This window comes from Copidosoma floridanum, unplaced genomic scaffold, assembly GCF_036245765.1.
Source record: "Copidosoma floridanum isolate Cflo_tuat_1 unplaced genomic scaffold, Cflo_Japanese_pri ptg000040l, whole genome shotgun sequence".
In the NCBI taxonomy this organism is placed as follows: Eukaryota; Metazoa; Arthropoda; class Insecta; order Hymenoptera; family Encyrtidae; genus Copidosoma; species Copidosoma floridanum.
Window position 1 is genome coordinate 1,898,023 of NW_028321917.1, and position 20,531 is coordinate 1,918,553.

The following is a 20,531-nucleotide window of genomic DNA, read 5'->3' on the forward strand; positions in this document are numbered from 1 at the left end:
TGTTGAAGAGTTATATGGATATTTAAAAAGTGTTATTTCATTAATTTCATGCACCAACCTCTAACGAGACCACTGGATACAAAATGAAAAAAATGTGACAGAAAAAGGCAATTGGCACCAAGATAAAAATTGATCTTTTACTCAAAACTTGACATTAAGATAAATGTATCTCCACACACTAAGAATAGGAGCCATTATGTTGCCAATGGGTTTTTAACAATGATTTACAATATAAACTAAAATGTAAGACAAATTTAGACGTAATAATAAAAGAAAAATAACTTTTTGCATCGGTTGTATTATGTTTTTATTAATTATAAATCAAATTTTTTTCCAAAGAAAACTACAATAATTATTATTTGGTATTAAATTTTACTATTTGAGTGATTAATTCATTGTTGTAGGAGACAATTTTAAACAGATCATTCTAGTTTCAAAAAAAGTAACAGAAGCATGATTATACAAGAAAGTATTAAATCACCATATCTTTGGTCGTTTTTTCGTATTTAAAACTTAATATCAATATTTGTTGAACTAACAATACATTTTCAAAATTATCATTAGATATTAAGAAGGAAAAAATAGGATTACTTTAAGTGTCAAATGAATAAAAAACAACTGATGTTTGTGCTGATATTTTTGGTAAAGACATTAACTTTTTAATAAATAGCGTTATACTCACTTTTCGTGACAAACATACTACTTTTTTAATAGAAAACTTTAACTCATGTAAAAAAAGAAATAAAAACATTTTATAGCATAGATCATGCCACTAATAAGGATGTTGATGAATTTGACAATGATATGTACATAAATTTTTCAATGAAATTTCTAAATAATATTCGTTAAAGATCTCTACCGAAAGAATTTAATTAATAAAAATTAGAGCAATCGTTATGTTGATACGAAATTGAAGTCAAGTTGATGGCTTACGTAACGGTATGAGATGACAAATAACAAAATTATTTAAATATAATATTAAAGCAAAAATTATAACTGGAGAAAAATTAGAAAGACAGATTAATCATTATTACCTTTCATTTTACATAGGAAACAATTTTCTTTAGTCTTAGTGGTTACAATGACTATTAATAAATCTCAAAGTCGAAGTCTTTATAATATAGGATTATAATTAAAAAAAAAACACTGTTTTTGCGTAGTCAATTATACGTTGTGTTATCAAGATACAAAAATAAAAATGTAATTCATATTCAAATAGAACGTGATAATAATTGAGACATAGAAAGTTTTGTTTGGAAAAAAATTTTTGACGTCTTATCTAAAACTTATCTAAAGTAGATAAAAAAAAAAAAAGAAAAACAATTTTTTTGGAAAAGGATGAAATTGTACGCAATATTCCTGCACAGTTCATTGGAATAATACATAAATGTTTCAAATCAATGAAATTATTGTTTAAATATTGTTTCATGCCGATGCGCATTATTTGACATGTTACAACAAATATGATTTTTATTTTTTCATGGTTAATAGGGCTACAAGCGAGGTCCACGGCTTAAATATTCCATAAGTTTATTTGTTTTTATTGATTAAGTATAAAAATATAATGTCGTGTTCTTATACATACTCAATAATGCTATTAATGTGCTTTTAGAAAATTTAAGAAAAAGAAAAAACCCGTCGTAGTGTCGCATTCAACCCTAGGAATATGTAAACACATGGATATGGATATATGCTACAATTTTTTATTGCGTTCTGAAATATGCAACACGAAAAAATTTAATTTCCTCAAATTTTAGAAAAGTCGACCTTACAAATAGTAGTTGTGTCCTCAGTAAATAAAAATGTGAAAATGCATATCACATTTTTTATTAATAAAATATATTTATTAATGTAGAAAAAGTACCAAAAAAAAACTGAAAAATATTTACATGATTATTTATTGCAAAGTGTGTTGTTCATCGCTCTGTACAATAGTGACAATTGGTTTGGGGTAGCTATAGTAAGAAATGAATGTTTTAGATGCAATTTTATTTAAAAATTTCGAAAAAATTTCGTCTATAGTTGTACAACCTATGGTAGTAGATTGATGTCAGTTATTATTAATATGTAAATGTAAAAAAATCGTGAAGAAAGTCTATTAAAGGCATGCGAATTTTCATTATTAAAATTAACATTTGCGACGAACTCACAGAGTCGAACACACGCACGCAGAGGCATGGCGGTGGTAAATCCTCAAGTTTTATGTGTGCGTATCTGTGAGTGTGCTGGACATGATCAGGCAATGCCTCTCAGGCCATGGGTCGTGCGCGCGCGCTTGGTGAGCGGCGCTGATGTGACTTGGGCATGAGAGGTGTGGCTTATTGGTTGGTGGCGGGTAGATGGTTCGTGACGGCGCCTCCACTCTTGATGGAGTGGAACAGTTTAAAACAGAAGGACCAGACCGATGGAGGCGCCGGTATGATTTGCTGGTCAAAACCTTATGCCAAGAAGGGTTAAAGAATTATTGAATAAATAAAAGAGGGCGCTAGGGCATGGTTAGCCAATCAGCGATCGTTGATCGATGGTTGGCAATCGATGAAGGGATTGATGGTAAGGACTGTTTCGAGTTATTGAGCAGGTGGAAGTAGCTGGCCTGAGCAGTAGCAAAATTTGAGTCTCTTTGAGTAGTTGTTGAGATTCCCAAAGCTCTACGTGATCAAAGAAAAGAATTTTGTTAAGTCTTGTGTGGCTCGTGATTGTCTGGGTTTCCTTCCTAGGATCTTGTGTCCGGGAAGAGAACTCCAGCGTCTTGGCTGGCTGGTAGCAATGGGGTAGCTAAAAAGGTTGAAGGTATTTATTAATTAAAAAGAAATTTTACATTAAGGTTAAAATAAAACGCTTGATATAAACAAAATTAAATAATATTCATTATATTGAATATACAGTTGTATTCTTACATACGGTTATATTGTACTTACAAAAATTACAAATATACTGTTCATTATTCAACTTTAACTTTTTTTGCATTTATACTTCTTTCTTTATTTTCAAGAGTTTCTCTTAATCTTTTCTTCTCTTTCGATTTCATCACTTTTTTTAGCTGGGCAGCTAGACGATTCTCTTTTTCATCCAATTTTTTTCGATTATTTTCGATTACTGTCAACCGTACCTCCATCATTTTTATAATTTCACCTGCCCTTATTTTTAACTCCTGCTGCTTTAGCAAGATTTGGACTCTCATGTTCAAATCTTGTTTATCATCTTCTGGCGTAGTGTTGGTGATAACGGTATTGGGGATGATTTTTTTAATGGTAATGGTAGTGTTGGAGCTGGTGGTAATGGCACTGTTGATGATGGAAGAGGTAGTGGTGGTAGCTTGTACAGCTCCATCCACTTGCTTCGTGATATGGAAGATGGTAGTGGTATATCTCTTACTTCTATTTCTTTTTTTGTAGGTTGTATTATAGGTACATCCATTTCTTTCATTGCTACAGATTTTGACAGTGCTAATTTTTCTTCTGATTGTTTTAGATTCTGTTGAAATAATTCATCGTCTGCCTCTCCATCAAAGAGCCACCATAAAGGACCATCTGATTATATCAATGAAAATGGTAGTGGCAGTGAGATAAAATTTTTGCATACTTGGTCAAATCTTTAAATAATACTGGCATCTGCTCTGTAAAAAGATTTTTGAGTTTAAAAGTGATGTTTCATTATGAGCATATAAAATTGGAAAAACTGAAAAATATCAAAAGATACCTTTTTCTATCTTTTTTGTTCTTTTTTCTTGTGCTAATGCATTTTTTACTGATTGATCTTTAGACCTTGATATTGAATTTGGTTTTGGCAGCTGATATTGTCTTGAATAATAATTCGATGTTTCCTCGACCATCGTAATGTTGTTAAAAAAAAAAAAAAAATAGTAATACGTTAGTGAATACAATGTTATCAGTACTAACTAAATATATTATGCGTTACTTAAAAAACAAAAATACTTTTTTTCTATCTGAAAAAAAGTTGAAATTTATAGTAGTAAGATCACTACCACATTAGAAAGTAAAATTATTCTTTTACGATACATCGCGTTGTAGAAAGAGACAATAAAAGCAATTATTGTAATACTGATAACTTACCTTTGCTGCTACTAGATAGGTCTCGTGAAAAACTATAGTTCTTGCAACTTTATGGCACACTGCCTGCTACTGCTTATTGTCGTAGCTATTTTCTTCCTAATGCTGATGCAGGTACAAGAGTTGTGTCGAGCTAAGATGAAAAAAAAAATTTAAGTTTGCAAAATAAACAAAAAAATTCAAAGGCAGTGTGAATAAAACATATGTAGTAGATGTAATGAATTACGTGAAAGAAAAAGTAATTTTTGCTTTGAGAATAAAAATAAGTAAATGGTAAACGTGCTAGGAAGAATATTTGGACTCAAAAAATTTTCTTAGAAATATCGTTTTGGTTGAGTGCATATAAGAAAAAGTATAAAATAATTTATAGAAGGCAGTTCGTTTCAAACTTATGTAGATTGATGTAATAAACTATGAGAAAAAATATTTTTAGTTTGACAAAAAATTTTAGTAGCTACTGTCAAATGTGTCAGGAAAAAATATTTTTACTACTAACAGTTTTAGTCAAGCGAGTATGAATAAAAGGTAGAAATAATTTTAGAAATACAGATTTGTGTAACTTTGTAAGAGAAAAATATTTTTAGATTTCAAAATTGAAAGACTTACACCTTTGCTGCGTCAAATCACGTGTAAGAAAAGTAGAAATAATTTATGAAAGGCAGCTTGTATCAAACGTTTGTAGATAGATATAATAAACTGTGAGAAAAAAATATTTTTAGTAAGAAAAAAGATAATTTTAGTAGCTTAAGTAAAATACGTATGATAAAAATTATAAAAAATATTTATCTACGAAAAGTTTTTCAGTGAGATAGTCTTAGTTAAGGAAGTTTGGGAAAAAATAGAAACATCTTTAGAAATACAGATTTAGCCAGTTATGTAAAAAAAAAAGAGAAAAAGATTAACAAATATTAATTCACTGATACTTCATTTTGGTTTTCGAATTTCTTGATTTGCTTTGAGTGAATTAAAAGATCAATGCCATCAAAATTTAATTTGTTTTTGTGCTGGCTATAGTTCGAGACCCGATCTGGATTTCTTTTTGTCGGATGTGTTGCTGATAGAATAGCTCATTTAAAATATTGAGCGTTTCTGTTCACTACAGTTACTCAAGCATTTTTGTTTTTTTATATAATCTGGTAAGTCTATAAAAGAACTGCCTCGCATGGAATTTAGTTTATTAATATTCACAACTAAATTCAAAATTGAGTGCAAAGACCAGCCTGGTTTTTTGTCACTAAAATCATCTATGTTTTTTTCTATTGGATGTTGTATATTCACATCAAACCACTCGTTCAAGTCTGTTGTCTGGAAAATAGCTCGTGATTATGTGTTAACGTATTATAAATTTATGTTTTTATAATTATTTTTGACTATAATATATTTAGCTGCAAACAATAAATTTACTTTTAACGCTTATGTCAAATAAATACCCAGATATGTGGAAGCTTTCCACTATTATGTCTCTGTCGGAGGTTGGAAATCCGAGAAGCCTGACTGATACGCGCCCAATTTCAAATCTTGCTCACTTTGCAAAGGTATTTGATTTATTGATAATAGACCAAATTTACACTTACTTGGAGGGTGCCTTGGTTTTGTCGCCTTATCAGTCGGATTTTCGTAGAGGTTACAGTTCCCAGACGACGCTGTTCAGGGTGACCAATGATATTCGTGAGGGTATGGATAAGGGTATGCTTACAATATCGGTCTTTTTTATTTTGAAAAGGCATTCGACAAGATAGACCACTGCAAGCTTCTAAAATCATTGTGTGATATGGATTTTTTGGCGGACTTGGTTAGGTCTTTGCATAGCTATCTGAGTGGGCGTTCTCTGGTGGTCATGAGTGGAAATGATGAGCAGACTGAGCCACGTCGGGTGACCTCTGGGGTTCCTCAAGAGTCATCAGCCGGCTTCACACTATTTCTTATATTTATAAAGTCAATCGTGTCGTGCTTTTCATTTTGCCAGGCTATGCTCTTCGCAGATGATCTGCAGATGTATATCCGACGGGCTCCCACTAACTTGGCTGCCACTACAGGAAGACTTCGCAGCGTGAAAATATGACAGAAGAGAGGGATTAACTAGTTTTACGATAAAACTTTTTTCTCGCGGCCCCCAGACGCGCTTTGAACTAGATATTTATATATGTTAGACTCAGATTTATAAAGTAATAAGAAGAAAAAAATAAGAATAAATTAAAAAAAAAAAAAAAAACTATAATGGGGAGGTACGCATAAATAAAGCATTAATAACATTAATCAATAGTAAAATTGTGTAGCGTGAATGAAAAAAAAACAAAGCGAATGAAAGGCACGTGTGGTACTTTCTAGTGAGTAGACGTACTTAATAGCTGTATAATTAACTCACAGGCCAAATGAACAAATTATAGATGGTAAAGACAAATAAAAAGAAAAAAAATTTATGTATAGGCTGACATCTACTTGTAAATTAAAATAATTTTATGCGAGAAGTACACGAAGAAAAGTTAATGTGAAATTAGCAAACGAAAATAAGTATGAACAAATAACAATTTTTTTTAGTACCCGATTGACTTCATTGTTGTTTAAAAAAAAAAAAAAAAGCATTTTAGAAATTATTGATTAGTAGAGAGGAGCATGGAAGCATGATAAAAAATAAAGAAAGCAATCGCAGAAAAAATAAATACATTTTTTTCTAAAAGACCCACGAGCCCACGTTGAATATGAGAGATTAAACCTTTTTTCTTCCTCCCTTCTGTCGTTCTCCATCAGAAACAATCCCACTTCTATCATCATGATGTGCTGATAACAACAGCACTTGAAACGTCACACATAATGCTCACGAGATATAGAATGGACTGCCATGTCTAAAATAACGAAGAGTCCGTTCGTCAAACCATTCACCTCAAAAGAAATAATCAACCCCACCCAGCGTGTGGCAGTGTTTCCTCAGGACTTGGCCGTCGAAGGACAGCTGGAAAGCCCTCATGAGATTCTGAAACACCTCCAGGACAACAACACTACGTTACCAGCCCACCCTCGCTCAAACAGTAGCGTCGATACTGGAAAGAAAGCATAGAGATCTACAACAATAAAAAAGAAAAAAAAAAAAAAAAAAAAATGCTTGTAATCATTAAAGCGACTACCTACACCATGACATTATGCATTAGTGCACGGGGGCTGCTCCTGCAGAATTGCGTCTATGAGGACAGCACACAGTAATTCTCATGGTGCAAAAAATTATGTTGTCACATGAGCAGTGTCGAAGCTTAGCTTCGGAAACTCAGACAACGGCGCGAACACCTTGAAAATCGCACTTTCGCCAGAGATCAAAAGAAAAAAAGGAGAAAAAATAGAATTTTTGTTTTTGAAGGGAAAAACAGCGAAACAGCAACGAACGAAATCAGCAAATGCGTCTATGGCGTGGCGTTAAGAGTAGAAGCAAACAAAAAACATCCATATAATCCGTATCTCAAGCCTCATCATGTTAGAGAAGAAAGAGAGGGAGTAGCAGAAAAACATAATATCAGAAAATGTAAGGATGAAAAACACTAGAAAAATATACGGCACAGGTCTAAACGTAAACGTGGAATGCACTGCCGTAAAATGATTCCTTTTCTACTGCATACCTCCAAACTCGTTGCTACTAAAATACAAGTCAAATGTAAGATAACCAATCGTCAAATTATCTGACTATACAGTCTTCTTAAATATGTTGTATGATTCTGTGGGCAAGATAAGGCACACAACATTAAAATCGATCATTTACATACTCAGTAACCTTTCACGTAACAGTCTTTTAATACATAGCTATCAATGGGATGTAAATAGTGTTAGGACAAATGTTTACCACAGAGACTAAAGCGCGGGCTCGTAGGCAAGAACCAGGGTGCACAAAATATAGCTAACAGCTTTATGTATTGCAGGGCACAATTGGAGGTACCAGAACAGCTACAATGCTCGATTACATGAATACAAAATAACTTAAAATTAATCGTGGAAAAGATTTCTCCGTTGGCTACAACCAGCACGAATTGGAAGGTCATACAAAAAATAGACTTATCATTCCACCTCTCGCTAGGACCCAAATTAAGAGCGATATGCAGACAATTGTGAAAAAAAGTGAATAACTAGCGCCTAAAGCCGCTAAGAGGTCCAGACTAGAAACAACAGGAGATGAAATAACGCAAGCATGGAGTCCTACAAGCAATTGACAAATCTGCTACAGGGAATAAACAACCGCTGTAACAGAGCAATGATGCCATGGGGGGGAACGATTCTGAAATTTCTATTCGGATCGTTGGACAGTTACGATCACGAAGCACTAATAGATGCGCTTGACTTAAATAAAAACAGTCCACGTAATATAGCAAAACTTCTGGCCACACAGACAGAAGTAATGTCTAATAGAGTCAGGGATGAAGAAGACAGGGTGGAAAAAATAGAAGCAGATATAAAGAAAATGGAAAACATAATTGACTTACAGCAAATAGATAGTTCAACAATTACAGCTATAAATACACTGGATAGAAGCGTAAAGCAGTAAATTACAGACTGTGACTCCATAATACACGCAGTTCTCTTTGCGGTAAAAGGACTAGTACATCCAAGGCTCATGTTGCCTGCAATTTTCGATAACTCCAAAATACAGACAAAACTATCCAAACCTGAGCTAACTTTTTCGGAAGCAGAATCTCAGATAAGTCCGCCCGAGATAATAGATATATCTAGATTAACAATTATGATGCAGAACAATTAGTTAATATACAGCATAAGCATCCCGCCGATAGACAAAGACTATGCTGATTAATACAGAATTTTATCCCTACCGATAAAGCAGGAAGGCCTAAACAGCTCAAATCCTTATGCCTATATATGGCCAGGATACGAATACATGGCCATAAATAAGAAAATCAAGACGTACATGGCAATAACGGTTCTCGAAATCTTTAGCTGTAAGAACTTGCGCAAGTTATTTATCTGCAACCATACCGAACCGATAAGAGAGATAAGGCAACATCATTCATGCGAAGCACAGCTCATAGTACAGCACAGCATAAGTGATTGGCAAGAATGTTCAGTTAAAATCGTTGAACCGCAAGATACGTACTGGGCCCGATTCCATGCACTAAACCTTTGGGTTTTTACAGCAGTACAAGAGGAGCCACTGTTTATAGAGTGCTATAGCTCAAACCATAGAACAATTTCACTAAAAGGTACGGCTTCTACATTCTACGGCCTAATATAGGCACTCTTCGGCTTAATACAGGCTGTGCTGCTTACAACACGAATGTGCACATAGCAGCTCCGTCAAATATAGAGGAAAAGCTAAATACCACCTACTTTGGGATGGCAAACATGAACATCAACGGAGTATTAGAAGAACTAGACGGAACATTGAAAGATAATGGGGTTTCACATGGTGTTATCACACTATTAGCACAAGGGGAGCTTAAGATAATTAATAAACAAGGGTACTCCAGGACCAACCCACTAGCCGATGGGACACCCTTAGTAGAGATTATTAAGAAGGCTCACGGGCTCGCAGAAAGTCAACAGACACGAAAAGAAATTAAAAATTTTAAATGGCTCGTTTATCTAATGGCAGGACTGATAATCGTGGGAATAGGAGTTCTTTTTCTTATGTATAAGTGCCCTCTTCATCAGGGGGCCTTACTACTTACATGTTTTAGAATGTTCACAGGAAAACAAAAAGTTCAATAAGAAGCTCGAGAGCTGGCAGTAATTCAAACCACACCGACAGTAGAACTCGGAGCAGGAAGGTAATTGCAATCCTCTAGACAAGTACTAGAATTGCCGTTGGCCATGACACAGTATTAGGGGGCGCAGTCTGTAGGAAGACACCAAAAAAGTCTTTTTTTTCACTTGGATAATAATGATAAGAAGTTTGCACGGGATTTTTTTTTGGTAAATAAGTGCATGCAAAACTTAAAATGGAAGCTACATTGTAAAGCAACACTTAATGTAAAGTAATATTAAACAAATGCCCACCTCACGGCAATTTTGTACATAATTATAATACAAGGCAAAGCGCATACACAAATAATATTGTTATACACTCGACACACAATGAGAGGAAATTGAATAATTGGAAGAGAAAAAATATTAACGTAAACAGAACAGTGGTACGCTATAAATGAATTGAATACCAAACTTTAAACACAATATAAACAACAAAACACAGAACAGTGCACACACATAAGATTGCAAACAAGTACACAGACTCTACATAAAGTAAAAAGTCAGCATCGTCGAGGACAATGACGTCACGGCCTCGGACGTGTAACCTACGATAGTATAGGTGAGACTCTACGCTCCCTCTCCTCAAATCTCGTAACGAGGCGCCTTAGGGCCGAGGAAAGGGAAGCGCAAGCAAGGAGAGAGTCTATCAGGAGAGTGCACGACTAGCCTTCAAGGGAAACACACGTACTACTTCGCCTATGATTACGGTAACTTGAATAAAAATCTTCGAAATAACAAGTGTTGGTCATTCTCGCGACGCACCTCCTTATCAATATCTTCCCTACGTAACAGTTAAGTAAAAAGTGTGAAGCAAAAATATGAAAAATATTTTCCGTACAAAAATTTTTTTTAAAAAGACAGTTTTAGTCAAATGAGTATGAGAACAAGTCAAATAATTTCTCTCTAAAAAATTTTTCAGAAAGCTAGTTTGCGTTGAGTAAGTATGAGAAAAAATAGAAATAATTTAACACCAAAGACCACTTGAAAGCTATTCACTTTTTTGCTGCTTCTGTTTCAGCTTCTATTGATATTCCTTTCTTTCTTAAGAAAATTAAGCTTTTTTTCTGCTGTTTGTCATTTTGAGACTCATTGGTTTCTTGAATGCTGTTGTAGAAGTGAGTCAATTTATTTTGCCACTCGAAGAAAATCAAGTCTACGGCTAACTAGAATACATATATATATATATATATATATATATATATATATATATATATAGTGGGGGTATTTTGAATGAGAAGTGCAATTTCCCCTGCTTATTAATTTCCATACTAGGATGGTCTAATGGATGTAAAACACAGTTTTACCTTACTCTTGAATTTCTACACGTATAATGCTACTTGCGTTTGAAGAAGAACGATAGTAGCAGTCATAATTTTATCTTTTTCTAATACTATAATTTTTTGGCGTAGCTATTCAACTGCTTATTCATATAGGGTTCCCGTCCATCCAAAATTCACTTATACATGAATTGCCATGGATTCACACCAAGTAGCTCTTACGCTGATTGAGCGTTTAAAAATGGAAGCCTGTATGCAGTTGTTTGAGTCTTCACAACCACCAACTCTTAGGATGCAGGATGATATTTGTTGCCAACCATCTATTACCGTCGCCACAAAATATCTCTAAGAATGTGGGGCCACTTATCTCAGACTACTATTTGTAATCGCCACCAATTTCAGAAGAGCTGAATGAATTCGTAAAATATTCACAAGGAGATAACAACAACGGCGATGATTTGTTTTGGGAGAAATTAGCCTCTTAACCTAAATCACCGTTATTATTGAGGAGACCTTTTCCAGAGATAATACCATTAAGTCCTACTCCTTTTTTTACCAAGAAGTTTGACAAGCAGCACGAAACGGATATACGACAGCCATCACTGCCACTTACTGCATCGCCACCTATAATTGATCTCACGTGGTCGTCGGTAACACATCGAGCGGTATCGACAGCAATGACTTTGACAGTTAGCCCTATATTACCAAATGCGACTTTGCTGTTCATGTCACCATTTAGCCCTACTCCTTTGTTTACGGAGAAGTTTGATGATCAGCGCACTAGTTATCGGCTATCATTACTGCCACCTGCATTACTACCCATAATTAATCTTACGCAGTCATTGGTCAAACTACCAGTGATGTCTGAGGCAACATCACTAATAGTTGATTTAGATAATGAGGTATTGCAGCCTCTGGATTTGTCAACTAAAAATCTTAGTTGTCAGGACCGTATGCTGCCACCACTAATGAAACTTCCAAACTCGACAGCCCTCAATAAAAAAAGAAAGAGTAGTATCAATGGAAAGAAAAAGGAAAAAAGTGCGTCAAAGTATTAAACAACGTTTCAATTTTGTTAAAATGTTATGAAAATGAGTAGTGTTGTTTTTTATTTAAAAAAAACAGTAACAAAAAACTAAAAAAATTAAAACTGTTATAATATAAAACATTACCTGATGATTAAAGAATTTCATTTTTTACCTATTCGTATTAGTATTCATTTATATAAATCCTCTTATCGTTATAAGTATAATTATAACATAAGTGTTAGGTAAACAACAAGTAAAAAAGCGTATAGCTAAGACTAATACTACTACTACTACTAATACTACTACTACTAATACTACTACTACTACTAATACTACTACTACTAAAACTACTACTACTACTACTACTACTACTACTACTACTACTACTACTACTACTACTACTACTACTACTACTACTACTGCTACTACTACTACTACTACTGACATAGCATTCCCCCTCCACGGTATGCGTTACCTTGTCGAAGACCGTACTGCTTGCAGCCTTGGTCGGGTGAGGGGGCTTTAAACTAACGGCATACCTCCTTTTTTTACACGCATCTAAACTCCTCCATCCTTTTACATAATCCTTTAAACACTAACATTCATCGACACTGACATACTCTTGCAGCATGGACGCTTTGTTTCGCGTGCGGAGGCTTGCTGCCACCCGTAGCACTGTGTCGGGCGGGAGTGGGTGGTAAGACTCGATGCGGTGACTGGGGAGGCCCGGGTATCTCTACCGCTGATAAAGTCGGACGTCTGAAAACAAAAAAGATGTGGCAATCTTTTTAACTAAGGAATCTGGCCATTGACGGACTATATGGAGGGCACTATTAGTGCATACCAGCTGGTACTCTTTCGCTCGGCCGGTGTTAACGATGTGGTGGTTGTATTCGCCTCGGATCGTGGGCTGGAGCTGACATGAAGCAGGAGAACCACACCCTACACTCTCACAATACCTTATCACCTAGTTTTCTATTCCTGGGAACTCCTAAAAAATATTCCCTAGCCGAGGGTAGAAGGCTCGCCGTGTTTGCCGTGCGGTGCGACCCGTGAGCGGCCAAAGGGAGATCCTGGGCAGTAAGGCGATACCTAGGCTGCGTGCCGAAGTGACCCGAGCTGTCTTTGGCTCCTGCTGACTGCAAGAGGGGAGGCCGGATTCTTAACCAGGTCCGGTCAATCAGCTAACACTGCGGAGGTCGCGGCCCAGGGCGGGCTGGTCGCGCTGCTGCTGCGGCCTTGCGGGCTTGGCGGGGGGCTTGTTGGGCTGGGGGGGTGTGGGGGCGTGGCAGTTTTCTGCTTAGCTCCTGCTCCTTTTCGGCTTCGCGGTTCCTCACTGGGCTCGGGGGATTGCTGTCGTAGCGTTTCTGGCTTGCTCCTCTTCGTGGCTCCCTCAGTGTGGTGAGTGCGTTCTGCCGCGTGATGTCTGCCGGAAACTCTCCAGAGAGTGGATCGCTTCTGGTTGGGGCGTGATGCTCGAGGGAGTGGAGGTGGGCTAGGGCGGCAGGGCATGCTATATCTCGGGGTTACCCACCCGGACCAAAACCGCCCTTCAGACATGTGTTGGGGGCGGCCGGCGGCCTCCACCGGTGAGGGATCCAGATGGGTCGGTGGGGACCTTGGGATGAATTTTGTGTGTTTTAGAAATGGCGCTAACTTCAACAACCAAAGGAGGATGGGAAGGAGAAACGGATGAGAGGGTATACCCTTTTAAAAAGGATCCCGTGGAGAAGCCCGACCAGGGAGGAGAGTTGGACGTTGCTGCTGATGCGGCGTTCGACGACCTAGCCAAGGTCTTGGACAAGCTTAGGGCGCTCATGGTGAGGCACCCTAACACGGCAGGCACCATAAAGACCAACGTCGTTGCGGCGGTGACTGCCATGGGTGTCCTGAGGCGCCTCCAGGAGCGGGTAAGAGAAAAAGAAGAACTGCCTTTAAGTAACAACCAGGCAAAGGCTAAAAATGTAGGAAAAAGGAAGCGAGGGCGAGGGGAGAAACCCCGAGCCCTCAGCTTACGCCAAGTAAAGCCGTGAAAAAAGCAAAAGGGGCTGGATCTCGGCTGAAACCAGAGAGTGTTCCAGCAGAGGTTTTAGCCGAGAAAACTGAATGGACGAAGGTCCAAAGAAAGGGGAAAAAGGAAAAAAAAGAGGCTAAGGGGAACAAGCCCCAAGAAGGTACAGAGAAAACCCCCAAGGTCGCGAAGGAGAGACGTCCCAGGGTCAGGCCTGAGGCGATATTGGTTGTGCCAGCCCAAGGCAAGAAGTATGCCGAGGTCCTGGTCCTGATGAAGAAGGTTGACGTTACCGGGCTCGGGGCGAGCGTGGGGTCTGTCAGGGAGACGAGGTGTCCTCGTCAAACTGAAAAATACTGAGTCCAAGCACCGCAATGCGTTCGCCGAGGCAATTAAAAGTGCCGTGGCGGACGCGGGTGGTGTGAGGACACTGGCCCCGCGCTTGACCTGGGAGATAAGGGACGTTGACCCAGCGGTGACAGAGGAGGACGTCGAAGCAGCAGTAAAAGGCTGCTTTGACGAAGGGGCGTCCCCCAGTATGGTTGTGCTGTTCTCTTCTGGAACAAACAGAGGAAACCGCATAGCCTACGTCGAGGTGCCTGCGACGGCGGCTCCGATTCTTGAAAAGAGGGACCACATTAGGCTGGGCTGGGTTAACTGCAGGATGCGACAAAAGATCACAGTTGAGCGTTGCTTCAGGTGCCTGGGCTTCGGGCACATTGCGAGGCAGTGTGGCGGGCCCGACAGGACTGGGGCGTGCTGGAGGTGCGGTGAAAAGGGTCACGTGGCACGAAACTGCTCGGTGAAAGAAGTGAGCTGTTTCCTGTGCGAAAACGTGGTCCCAAAACCGGACACCAGACACGTCGCTGGGACTGCCGGGTGTGGGGCCCCTCGGGCGCCTGCAGTGACGACTCGGCGGAAATGGCGCTGATCCTGCAGGTAAACCTGGATAGAACCGTGCTCGCGCACGATCTGCTGGACCAGTTTTCCCGTGCCCGGGGTGTGGATATGCTCTTTATAAGTGAGCCATCCGACACGTTACCGGGCCGAGGCTGGTTCTGCGACAGGACAAGAGGCGCAGCCATCCTGATCCGCAGCGACAAGTTCTCCGCATCTAATACTGGAGGTGGAGACGGGTTCGTGTGGATCAGGTGTGGTAGTGTTTTTTATGTGAGTTGCTACATATCCCCCAACATTTCGATTGGTGTCTTTAGAGAGCGGCTTGCCGAACTCGAGGATTCCATCTGAGTGTGCAGAGAAAATGGTGATGTAATCCTGGCCGGCGACTTTAACTCCAAGGCCATCGCTTGGGGGGAGCCGAGAACCGACCCCAGAGGACGGGCGGTGTTAGAGATGGCTGCAAGGCTGGATCTCATCGTCATGAACTCTGGTGGTTCAGCAACGTTCAGGCGACCTGGTAACCGGGGAACGATCATCGATCTCACGCTGGTGTCGTCAGAAATGGCGGCACGGGTCTCCGACTGGCAAGTCCTGGAGGACTACACGGCCAGTTATCACCAGTACGTCAGCTTCGTGATACACAAGGATCGTGGTGCAACTTCACGAGATGTAAGCCGAAGGCGCGTTAACAGGTGGAGCGTTGCAAAATTCAATTGTGATCTGCTACTAGAAGCCATGGTTGGCACGCCGCCTCCAGCCGATTTACACAAGATCAATAATCAAGCGGAGGCTGAGGCACTCGTGAGTGACACTACGAGATGGGTCAAGGAATGGTGCGACGCGTGTATTCCCAAAAGGTCTACTAGGGGGGGTCGACGTTCGTGCTACTGGTGGACCGAGGACATTGCTGACTTGCGCATAGAGGCGCAGCATCTACGGCGTCTTGCACAGCGACACAGAGCTCGTGAAGGCGCCAGGGCAGCTGCTGCCGCGTACAAGGAAGCAAAAAGAGCGCTGGTGAGGGCGATCAAGGTGAGCAAGAACCGATGCTGGCGCGAGCTCATCGCCGAGGTGGATAAGGACACATGGAGCCTGGGCTACCGGATTGCGTTAAAAAGACTTCGCGGTTCGGATCCAGCGCCGCCGATGGAACCTTCCTTCTTAGAGAGAGTGGTCTCTTGCCTCTTTCCGGAGCATCCCGCTAGGAGGGGGGAGGACACAAGTGTAGGACAGGTACCTCTCTTCACTCTCGAGGAATTGAGGTCGGTCGCATCGGAGACGCCGGGGCGAAAGGCTTCTGATCCGGACGGGGTGCCGTCCGAAGTCCTCAAGATAATAGCTGCGGAAAAGCCACACGTTTTGTTGGACATGTTTAATGCGTGCCTGCGCGTTGGACTGTTCAGCAGGCGTTAGAAGATCCAAAGGCTCGTTCTTCTGGACAAGGGCAAACCACCCCCCCCCCTGGTTCCGTCGTCATTCCGACCCTTAGGTATGTTAAACAATGCTGGAAAAATGCTAGAGAGGCTGATTAGAACTCGCTTGAGAGGAGGAGTCAGCCTCTCAGGAAATCAGTATGGGTTCCGTAAGGGGCGATCGACGGTTATGGCTGTGGCCGAGGTCCTCGGGTCGGTCGAGGAGGCATGGAAACCCTCTCATAAGACGAGGAGCGTCTGTGTCCTAGCGACTCTTGACGTGAAGAATGCCTTTAACTCGGCAAAATGGTCCGACATAATGAGGGCCCTGAAGCGCCAGAATGTACCGGACTACCTGAGAAAGATCCTGGACAGTTACCTCCAGGATCGAGTACTCCGGTACGACACGAAGGATGGACCAAAAGAGAGGCGTCTGACGTCGGGAGTCGCTCAGGGATCTGCCCTTGGCCCCGATCTCTGGAACCTGATCTACGACGAACTTTTGCGCCTTGAAATGCCTCCGGGGGTCAAGCTGACGGGCTTTGCTGACGACATAGCATTGCACGTCACAGCGAGATCGCGAGAGGAGGCCGAGCGCAAAATACGGTGGGCGGTCGCGATAGTGTCGGAGTGGCTCCGGAATCACGGTTTTGAGCTAGCAGTAGGAAAAACGGAGATGGTCGTCCTCACCAGGCAGAGGTGGTTCGGGGGTGACTTTCACCTAAGCGTTGCAGGTAAGGTAATCTGCGCGAGCCTGGTGGTGCGCTACCTCCGAGTGTGGATCGATTCACGACTCACCTTCGGGGAGCACATGAGAAGAGCAGCCGATAAAGCCGCTAGGGTCTCTGGGGCGCTTTCACGGTTAATGCCAAACGTTGGGAGCACGCGTGAAGCCAAAAGACGGCTCCTTGCGTCGGTCTCCAACTTGATCCTGCTGTACGGTGCGGAGGTGTGGGCGGACGCACTCGCGAGGAAGGATCTCCGAGAGCGCCTAACTTCGGTGCAGCGCATCGGATCCTTAAGAATCGCGTGTGCCTACCGCACGGTCTCCTCCGCTGCCGCTATGGTGATAGCACGAACGATACCCGTCGTGTTGCTTGCGCGGGAGCGGTGAAGAAAATTCCTGGGCTCCGGCGACCAAAGCGATAGCGACAGACGGGAGGAAACGTTGACGACGTGGCAGCAGGAGTGGGATCGGGCTCTAGTGGGTAGATGGACGCACTGCCTGGTTCCGAACCTGCGGCCATGGGTGGAGAGAGGGCATGGAGATGTAAACTAACACCTCACCCAGTTCCTCTCCGGGCATGGTCAGTTCGATGCCTATCTCCACCGCATGGCGGTGAAGGCATCTTCTAGATGTTCTTACTACCCTGCGTTGGATGATACCGTCAAACATACGTTTTTCGTCTGTGAGAGATGGCACCGTGAGCGCCAGCGGCTGGTGGACAAGATAGGCGTGGCACCCGCTCCCGAAACCATCATCTCTGAGATGCTTAGCAGCGAAGAGGGGTGGACGGCAGTGGATGGCTTCGTCGCGTCAGTCCTTCGGCAGAAGAAAGAAGAGGAGAGAGCCGCCATGCAGGTAGCGGGGGCTCCTAAGTAAAGGATGTGGACTCAGGCTGCAATGAGTATTTATACTCATCAGCAGGATGAAGCATCATTAAAGCGCTAGAAGATGGGCTCTTCAGGACTCGAGAGGACTGGCACCTCTAGAAAATGGTGGCGAGTTAGCTCGTTAATGCTGTGAGACGTGATGGTCTCCCTGGTGGCTCCACCCCGAAGTAATGCTAACGCGGTTTCGGGGTGGATCAAAAGCCACGCGGCAAGAGGGGGGGGTTTTAGTTGGTATGGGTGGTCTAATAAAAAAAATCCACCGAGTCCCACACTACCGCTGTTCTTGCGGTGTGCCTCAATGCATTTCCCCTCCCTCCACAAAAAAAAAAAAAAAAAAAACTGACATAGCATTCCATGTCACAGCAAGATCGCGAGAGAAAGCCGAGCGCAAAATACGGTGGGCGGTCGCGATAGTGTCGGAGTGGCTCCGGAATCACGGTTTTGAGCTGACTGTAGGAAAAACGGAGATGGTCGTCCTCACCAGGCAGAGGTGGTTCGGGGGTGACTTTCACCTGAGCGTTGCAGGTAAGGTGTTCTGCGCGAGCCCGGTGGTGCGCTACCTCGAAGTGTGGATCGATTCACGACTCACCTTCGGGGAGCACATCAAAACAGCAGCCGATAAAGCCGCTAGGGTCTCTGGGGCGCTTCCACGGTTAATGCCGAACGTTGGGGGCCCGCAGGAAGCCAAAAGACGGCTCCTTGCGTCGGTCTCCAACTTGATCCTGCTGTACGGTGCGGAGGTGTGGGCGGACGCACTCGCGAGGAAGGATCTCCGAGAGCGCCTAACTTCGGTGCAGCGCATCGGATCATTTAGAATCGCGTGTGCCTACCGCACGGTCTCCTCCACTGCCGCTATGGTGATAGCACGAACGATACACGTTGTGTTGCTTACGCGGGAGCGGCAAAGGAAATTCCTGGGCTCCGGTGACCAAAGCGATAGCGACAGACGGGAGGAAACGTTGACGACGTGGCAACAGGAGTGGGATCGGGCTCTAGTGGGTAGATAAACGCACTGCCTGATTCCGGACCTGCGGCCATGGGTGGAGAGAGGGCATGGAGAGGTAAACTAACACCTCACCCAGTTCCTGTCCAGGCATGGTCAGTTCGATGCCTATCTCCACCGCATGGCGGTGAAGGCATCTCCTAGATGTTCTTACTGCCCTGCGTTGGATGATACCGTCGAACATACGTTTTTGGTGTGTGAGAGATGGCACCGTGAGCGCCAGCGGCTGGTGGACAAGATCGGCGTGGCACCCGCTCCTGAAACCATCGTCCCTGAGATGCTCGGCAGCGAGGAGGGGTGGACGGCAGTAGATGGCTTCGTCGGTTCAGTCCTCCAGCAGAAGAAAGAAGAGGAGAGAGCCGCCGTGCAGGTAGTGGGGGCCCCTGAGTAAAGGATATGGACTCAGGCTGCGATGAGTATTTAGACTCATCAGCAGGTTGAAGCATCATTAAAGTGCTAGAAGACGGGTGCCGGTCCTCAGGGACCCTGAGTCCTTTTCAGGACTTGAAAGGACGGACACCTCTAGCAACTGGTGGCGAGCTTGCTTGCTAATGCTGTGAGACGCGGTGTTCTCTCTGGTGGCTCCACCCTGAAGTGTAATGTAACTACTACTACTCCCGGGTGGGGTTTTGCTCGTTACTCAATACCCAATACCGGGCGCTTCCCTGAGTGGCGGATAGGGGCATCCTCTTAAAATATGAGGTGACGATGGGCAGTTAAGGTAACTCTCTGAGGTGGTGGTCATGGGCGCTGATTGGAAGGCAGATTACAAGTTGGTTTTGTAAGCTGCTGAATTCAAAGAAGAATTGAAGTAACAAGATGTTACAAATTCCTGGGATATGGACACGTCTCAGGCAACTGTAAGAACAAAAACAGATCCGAGCTTTGCTTCCAGTGTGAAGCTTAAACCACCAGAAGAAAGAGTGTCCAGGCCCAGCATGGTGCTTCCTTTGCCCAACAACGGACAACAAGCACGAAGCTGGCAGCGGGAGCTGCCCTTTATTTAGAAGAGTCCTAAAAGAGGCCAGAAATAAGGCCCAAGCAAGATTAAAAAGAGGCAAAAAGGCCTTGAGTTGAAAGACAGGCTTATGTGGACCCACACTGCGCTAGGTACTTTTTACCTATCAGCAAGGGAAAGCATTAAGCTTATAGAGGTGCTGGCTAAGTATGCGGCATACTATAAAGCGCAAGACAAGGTGCTGGTCCTCAGGGACTCCGAGTCCTTTTTAGGACTTGAAAGCATCAGCACCTTTAGCAAATGGTGGCGAGTTAACTCGTTAATGCTGTGAGACGCGATGGTCTCCCTGGTGGCTCCACTCTGAAGTAATGCTAACGCGGTTTCAGGGTGGATCAAAAGCCACGCAGCATGGGGGGGTTTTAGTGGGTATGGGTGGTCTAATAAAAAAAATCCACTAAGTTACACACTACCGCTGTCCCTGCGGTGTGCCTCAATGCATTTCTCCTCCCTCCACGAAAA

The 20,531-nt window shown here is 42.3% G+C and overlaps 2 protein-coding genes across 3 annotated transcripts in view; one reads left to right on the forward strand and one right to left on the reverse strand.

Moving 5' to 3' along the window:
* The window catches only part of LOC106637927 (ras-related protein Rap-2a), a 376,543-nt gene that overhangs the window by 297,800 nt on the left and 58,212 nt on the right, over positions 1–20,531 (reverse strand). The gene's annotated exons all lie outside the window — the stretch shown is intronic.
* LOC106645179 (uncharacterized) lies at positions 13,761–16,438 on the forward strand. The gene is made up of 5 exons (XM_089597923.1): positions 13,761–14,078; positions 14,126–14,443; positions 14,493–14,936; positions 14,984–15,261; positions 15,382–16,438. Exons 1-5 carry the CDS (start codon positions 13,761–13,763, stop codon positions 16,436–16,438), a joined length of 2,415 nt encoding a protein of 804 aa, XP_089454049.1.

Bases quoted from the DNA above. Each gene is read 5' to 3' on its own strand.
- LOC106645179 (XM_089597923.1), top strand. From the start codon at position 13,761: ATGGCGCTAACTTCAACAACCAAAGGAGGATGGGAAGGAGAAACGGAT. The intron at 14,079-14,125 runs GTAGGAAAAAGG...CCGAGCCCTCAG, and splicing joins ACCAGGCAAAGGCTAAAAAT to CTTACGCCAAGTAAAGCCGT. The intron at 14,444-14,492 runs GTCAGGGAGACG...ACTGAGTCCAAG, and splicing joins TCGGGGCGAGCGTGGGGTCT to CACCGCAATGCGTTCGCCGA.